This window comes from Alligator sinensis, unplaced genomic scaffold, assembly GCF_000455745.1.
Source record: "Alligator sinensis unplaced genomic scaffold, ASM45574v1 scaffold143_1, whole genome shotgun sequence".
Classification (NCBI taxonomy): Eukaryota; Metazoa; Chordata; order Crocodylia; family Alligatoridae; genus Alligator; species Alligator sinensis.
The window spans coordinates 1,190,035-1,197,443 of record NW_005842156.1 but is presented as its reverse complement, the minus strand read 5'-3'; the positions used below and the strand labels follow the sequence as shown (position 1 = coordinate 1,197,443).

The window sequence follows — 7,409 nt, the reverse complement described above, 5'->3', positions numbered from 1 at the left end:
CCTGTCCCACCTGCCCCACTCCCCACTTTCCCCCTTAGTGCCTGCCCCCCATGATCATTCTCCCTGCCCCCTGCCCCCATGCTTCCTGTCCTCCCCACCACTTGCCCACTCCAGCCACTTGCCCCCCATGTTGGCTGCCTCACCCTGCCTGTTCTCCCTCTCCAATCCCCAACCTGTGATGCTGCTTGCCCACACTACCACCCAATCGCCAACCCATGGAACTGGCTCTGGACCTGGACTCAACACAGCTGCTGCTAACTCTATGGTTGCTGATTCCAGGCAGCAGCAGTGGCAGCTCCAGGCTGGAGCTGGAAATGGAGCTGGAGCTGCTCTGAGCTGGGATTCAAAAATCCCTGTCTTGGATTTGAGTAACTATGGTAATTGCGTTTGTATTTATTTTTTGTTGGTCCAGTACCTAGTACATTGGGGTTCTTGTCTACATGGAGGGCTCCCAAGCATAGTAGTAAAGAAGTGATAATAATAAATGATAATGCCAACATGCCACTAAAAGTTCTTACTAAAAATTATACCTTTTCTCCTTTGTATCCAGATTTCCCCTAGGAAAAGAAACAATTAAAATGATTATAAGAAAACATTAACCTGATTTAGGTAAATTAATTTTGACACTATGGATGAAAGGTATAATTCCATAGTCTCTCTGGAAAAATATAATGGACCATTGAACATGCAGATGCAATGATGGATCACATTCAGATCATGTGCATCATCTCTGTCGCTACTAAGGTAAGGATCTCATACCTCCCCTTGTCAAATGCAGCAAGTCCTTAAATGGGAAAGTAAAAGTAGGTAATTATTTAATATATTTTGACTGCCCTACTAACACAACATACACTATACTGTAAGCTGAATATGACAAATATAAGGCAAAACCATGTGAGAAAAGACTCTACTGTCACAGCTGGTATGTAACTTCCATTATTGGTATGTAGGAGTTAAACATGTTGGGTAATGACACCCCATTTACTTTTTTGAGCTGCTATATTTTGTTAAAGAATTACTTTCTGGGAAATTGGAATGGAAAAGATTTAGTTAGTATTATAATGCATATTGCAACGTTGGGATCATTTCCTTGAAATAAATCAGCAGTTTGGAACATTCCTTACCTCTATTCCGTCTCTTCCTGGAATTCCGTTAAGGCCTGGCTCCCCCTATGAAGAATTCGGCATCAACATCAGGCATACCACGCAAATATGGTGTATTAAATAGGAGTCAGGTTGTTAGTATTTAGTATGTACCTTATTTACTTGAATCCAAGACAAGAGGCTTTCCCCCCCATTTAACATGGAGAAAACATGGTGAGCAAAGCTTCTTACCTTGGATTTGAGTAAATATGGTATACACATTTAACACAGGGGAAAAGCCTCCCATCTTGGATTTGAGTACAAGGCAGTGAGGAAGCAGGCAGTTGCTGCAGCTCTACCTCCAGTCTTGACACAGTGTAGAAGCCAGAGCCACAGCAGCTGCCTGCCCACCCGCCCACTGTCTCTGCTCCCACTGCCTCTCCCCGCAGCAGCCTCTGCCTCCACCTGTTCTTCCGAACCACAGCCTAGTGAAAGCTTCTTTCTATCCATGCAGAAATACTGGGTGCTTTTATTAAGTTTTAAAAGCCATATTACCTTTGGTCCCTTCTGGCCAGGTGCCCCATCATCACCTGGACGACCCTTTTTACCCTACAAACAGAAGAATAGAGTTATATGCAAGATGACAGTTTTAAAAAGATTTTATTTGGCAACATATGCAGTATTTTAAGAGTTATCTTTTGGCCATTTGTTTTTTTGACTATTAATCAAATTAGTGTAATTATCAGACTTGAAATGTCATGTCTCAGCTGGTTGTTTCTAATATTGCCTCTTGCAGGATCTGTTGTCATTCTTTGCTTAGAGGACGCATCCCCATGAGCATGCGCTTGTGGTTTGCAGCACCTCAAAGCTATTTGAGATGCATGCAATGCACGTGCACCAATGCACCACACTACTAATTTGCAGGGTGGAAGTTTTTTTTGACACCAGGAGATCTCAACCTAAAAAAAATCTGCCACTAAAAACAGCGGTGCAGTGCACACAGCAGCAGTGTGCCCCACCAGAAACCAGAGCCTGGCCAACCAGAGCCATGCTCTGGCTGCTGGCCAAGCTCTGAGTAGCCAGTTTGGCACCACTGATGCCCAGGGAGGCCCCCAGGACCAAGGTTCCTTCTAAGCTGCGTGCATGCGCAGCCACGCACAAGAAAACATCATGCCGTGCAGTAACTTTTTAATGCCACGCACCTGCCCCAACCCAGCCATAGGCTGCTGCAGGAGTGGGGAGGGATGGACATACTGAGATACCCATGCAGTCCCAGCCAGAATCGCAGCCGCAGGGAGGTATGTTTCACTGGGCCTGTGGGGTGGGAGATCCTCACAGTGCAGAAGGGAGTGCAGTACAGACAGGGCACTGCCCCACTCCCTCCTGCACTGTGGGGATTGTCCCACAATCCAGTTCAGCCATTCACTATGAATAGGGCCCCAGCTGGGCTGGGGCAATCGGAGCCTGGAGGTTCATTCAGGGGTGTGGGCAGGCAGCTGCAGCTCCTACTGCTGCATGTACCACGGGGGAGGGGGAGCACATTCCCCCCCTTCTCCTGGACAAGCCGCTGGGCTCTGATTGCAGTCAGAGCCCGGTGGCCCCTCCAGATGCACGGCGCAGGCAGTCAAGTGAGGGCACATGGCCCAGCCCCCGAGCTTTGCATGGGGCAAGGGTGGGTGGGATCTGCGCTTTGTCTGCTCCCTGCCTCTGTGCCTCACTGCAGCCTTTGAAAGTGATGCCATGTGCCTCACTGTCTGGCCCACACACATGGCACTGCATACCTTTCAAAGGCTGCAGCGAGGCACAGAGGCGGGGAGCAGGCAGAGCGTATGGACCGAAGCGGCGCACTCACGGACCAAGTTGGGGTGCCCATGGATCGCTACACCTTAGAGGGAACATTGCCCAGGACCCCAGGTAAGGCTGCTGGGCCAGCACAAGTGTTGGTCCCAGCCTCCCCTACCCCACCCAGGTCTTTTTGTCATGCTCAAAAGTGTGTGTGCAGAGGCATGGTCAGGGACAAACAGCAGCAGCACATATTTGTGACGCTGCTATCTGTCCTGTGGGAAATGCATGCCCCTATACATGCATGCTTGTGGGGACATGCGCAGAGAGACTAGAGTTCTGAGTTGAAGCTGGTGTGACACATCTGGTCTGGCTGTCAAGATTTTATAAGTAGAATAGCTCTTCTCTTCTACACCATGTAGCACCACCTTCTTGCTATTTAACAATGCTTATTTTACACATATGCCATAATTAAAGCAGGTTCAAGATAGATCATAACTCGCATTGCTATTTCCTTTTAGAGAGAATGCCAGAGAAATTGCTTATGTATTCCAGCAGTTCTTTCAATGTATTTCTCATTGACTTGACACTTCAATACAGTGTAGGTGCAAAGGACTTTTTACTGTAGCTATATTTCTGTGTCTTTGCGATTAAATTCAGGTAATTCATTAAAAACGACTATAACAACCCTAATATCACTTTATGTGAATCATTAATAAAAGGAAAACAAGAAATGACAGCTACTTACAGCAGGTCCAGGAAGGCCTCTTTCCCCTTTCTCACAGTTACATATAGGAGCCTGGGGACACTTTGAATGAAAATATTCATAGCAAATCAGTATACTTTAATGAATTAGCCAGAAATTACCAACTTAAAAAAAAAATGATATTATTAATCTACAATTGTGTAATTAATTCTATAAAATAAAAATGCACGTAATGTGTAATATTTTAACTGTATTCTGTTATTCTATCACTCCTGTGTCCAATGTACACTCAAACTAAAAATCCACACTACACCATCACATGTTGTTCCCTATGGGGTCAATCATGACTTTGCAACAAACCTCTCATAAGGGCAAGTATGGACTCTGTGCTCTGTTCTAATTTATAAACTATCTGCTGTATTGGTAGCCAATATAGGTGAGAAAGGGGACATTTTACATCCTTTTAGGCCCTTACTGCCCTGCATAATGTCACAGTCTGGCCCTTACTAGATTTATATACTGACCTTCCTCAATGTATGAACAGGATACATATATAATGTAATGGATTTTTATTTGAATTTGTCTTTTGGACTGTTTACCAACTGTGCAGAATTAATACTTACCCCTTCCTCTGCCTGATTTTTCTGTAAAAATGGACATTAAAAACAATATTAGAAATTATAGCTCAGAGAGAACAAATGTGTTTTCCTTAGCTTACAAAAGCTAGGATGCTTTCTCCATCTTTGATTACAATTCATCGGTATTTTTCCTTTTTCAGCAACTAATTAATTCAACATCAAGCTACTAACATATTTCCATATTAATATATTTCAGCTTCTGCTTTAATTATTTGACCTCATCCACAGTATAACCACCACTGGTCATCCTAGTCAGACAAATGCTGCCAGAATATCTGCTCTGACTCCAATAAGACAGTAAGCATAAAGTCATAAGTAAAGATAAAATAGACAGCAAAACTTCCATGAACCCTTACATTAAATTTTAAAACACAACAGAAGAGATTTGGGCACACAGAACTTGATCAAAAGCCCAGTAATTCAGGGTAGAAACTCCCTTGACTTCACTGCTTTTTTGATGAGGTGCCTGGAGAAGATTATGATTTCCTGATAGTGTTTTGGGAGAAATATCTGTAATGAGTCATTAATGGCTACTGACAAGGCATTATCTTACGACAGTGGAATGTTACTCAGCATGCTCATTTCCAGGAGGAGAAATTCTGTATTTTGGTGCAATGACTTCATTGGCAAATGAAATATGTTAGAATTAAAAATTAAAATGTTGCTTTATGTATAAAATAGAGAATATTTAAAAATAACCAAAAATTAAAAACAGCGAGGGGAGGGTAAGTTTTAGAAATTCTTATAAAACCTGTGTCCATACATACCATTTCTTTGAGAATTTTCTCCACAGTTCCTTTCTCCTGGAGGTTGAAAACAAACCTTGATGCTGGGGGACTGGCCAGGAGCCGAAGTTTGGCAGCATTGGCCACCTCCTCAGCCACTCTGGTCATTCCCACAGTGAAGAATACTATTCCTTGATGTTTAGCATCAGCAGTAGCTGCAAAAATATCTGGGTTTCTTGGATGATCTACACCATCTGTTAAGAGCACAGCTACTTTTACACTGCGGGGAGTCCCTTCAGTCATGTACAATTGGGTGAGATTGGTTATGGCATACGTTGTGTAGGTTCCATGACCAATGTAGGTTATGGGAGCAATGTGAGATTTGAATGATTCAGGACCCTTCCAATCTTGGAAAGTTTGTTCCATGAGAACGGTGCTGCTGTACTGAAGTAAGGCCACCCTCCAGCTGAGGGTACGTCCAGAGTTAAGTTGAAGTCCTTTCATTCTGTCCACTGTTTCCAAGACAAATTTTTTCTGTTGTTCATGACTATAGTCTTTAGCACTTTCTGAACTATCCAATAAGAAAACCATTTCCAGGAGGCAGTCTTCATCTACAAATAGTTAGATAAATGTGTTTAATTACTTCACATTTAACTACAATTATATTTAACTACAAATGCATTTAATTGCATTAACCACATCATTGAAATGTTCTAAAATGCTTTGAAAGTGAAAATCCATTTTTTTCTGGAAGATTCAGAATACTTGCATAAGCACATGGACGTGGTCCCTATTTTGTGGTCTCACCTCCTTCCTTGGAAAGGTCTTTGAAAAGATTATGAAGGATCATATTTGTGGGAGTCCAGCAGGAAAAATAATGCAGCAGGGAAACCAATATGGATTTGTAGCAGGTAGATCATGCCTGACCAATCTGGTTTTGTTTTATGACAAGGTCACAAAATGCTTAGACACAGGAGTAGAAGTGGATGTAATTTTCTTGGACTTTAGCAAGGCCTTCAATACAGTATCTCATCCTATTCTCATAAATAAATTAAGAGGCTGTGACATAGATGTTTACTTGGTCCGGTGGGTGGCAAATTGGCTTAGCGGTTGCATCCAGAGAGTGGTAGTAGACGGTCAGTATCGACCTGGAAGGATGTGGGTAGTGGGGTTCTGCAGGGTTTGGTCCTTGGACCTGTACTCTTCGATATCTTCATCAGTGACTTGGATGTGGGTGTGACGTGTACTCTGTCCAAGTTTGCGGGTGATACTAAATTGTGGGGTGAAGTACACACTCTGAAGGGTAGGGAATGATTACAGGCAGACCTGGACAGGTTAGAGAAGTGGGCAGTACACAATAGGATACAGTACAACAAGGACCAGAGCAGAGTGCTGCACCTAGGGTGTAAAAATATATTGCACATCTACCGGCTGGGAAGTGACCCTCTCGGCAGCACAGAAGCAGAAAGGGATCTCGGAGTCATAGTGGACTCCAAGATGCACAAGAGTCAGTGTGACGAAAACATCAGCAAAGCTAACTGAACTTTATCATGAATCAGCAGATGCATGTCAAATAGATCCAAGGAGGTGATACTTCCCCTCTATGCGGTATTGGTCAGACCACAGTTGGAGTACTGCGTCCAGTTTTGGGTGCCGTACTTCAAGAAGGATGTTGATAGACTCAAGAAGGTCCAGAGGAGGGCCACTTGTATGGTTAGGGGCTTACAGGACAAGCCCTATGAGGAGAGACTGAGGGACCTGGACCTCTTCAGCTTCTACAAGAGAAGGCTGAGAGGTGATCTTGTGGCCGCCTACAAATTCATTAGCGGGGACGCAGCAAGGGATCGGAGATGCTCTGTTCACCAGGGCGCCTCTTGGGGTAACAAGGAACAGTGGTCACAAACTGACAGAGAGTGACAGGCTAGATATCAGGAAAAACTTCTTCACGGTAAGGATGGCCAAAATTTGGAATGGGCTTCCAAGGAAGGTGGTGCTCTCCCCTACCTTGGGGGTCTTTAAGAGTAGGCTGGATAGGCATCAGGTTGGGGTCATCTGACCCCAGTACTCTTTCCTACCTAGGCAGGGGGTTGGACTCGATGACCTATTGAGGTCCCCTCTGACCCTAGCCTCTACGAATCTATGAAGAACCTTCTGAAGGTTGTAAAGAGTCTGTCAGAAATTGAACTAAGTCTGGGCAGAGGTTTAGAGTGTATGAGATAAGGAACATCTGGCATGAGAGGAGATTCTTTGGTGAACAAGGAACCTTCTAAAAGTGAAGCCGTCTCCTGAGATGAAGAATGTCCAGCTATTTATACCATTGTTAACTTGCTATCTCACCAGGCTGAGGACCCCGAAGATAGAATACCTACATGAAGACGAACCTTTATAGGGTACTGAACTGTGGACTGAGAAGACTAATTTATCTTTCTGGTTCTGCCACGGACCTCCAGTGCAATTTTAAATGCATCTCTTTCCC

At 44.0% G+C, this 7,409-nt stretch overlaps 1 protein-coding gene across 1 annotated transcript in view; it reads right to left on the bottom strand.

Annotated features, from left to right (window-relative positions):
* The window catches only part of LOC102386671 (collagen alpha-1(XXVIII) chain-like), a 62,051-nt gene that overhangs the window by 50,600 nt on the left and 4,042 nt on the right, over positions 1-7,409 (bottom strand). The window contains exons 3-8 of the mRNA XM_014520804.2: positions 4,976-5,544; positions 4,194-4,214; positions 3,613-3,672; positions 1,638-1,691; positions 1,125-1,169; positions 531-557 (exon numbers count right to left, since the gene is read on the bottom strand). Of these exons, the coding sequence (XP_014376290.2) occupies positions 531-557; positions 1,125-1,169; positions 1,638-1,691; positions 3,613-3,672; positions 4,194-4,214; positions 4,976-5,544 (776 nt within the window). The remainder of the gene's footprint in view (positions 1-530; positions 558-1,124; positions 1,170-1,637; positions 1,692-3,612; positions 3,673-4,193; positions 4,215-4,975; positions 5,545-7,409) is intronic.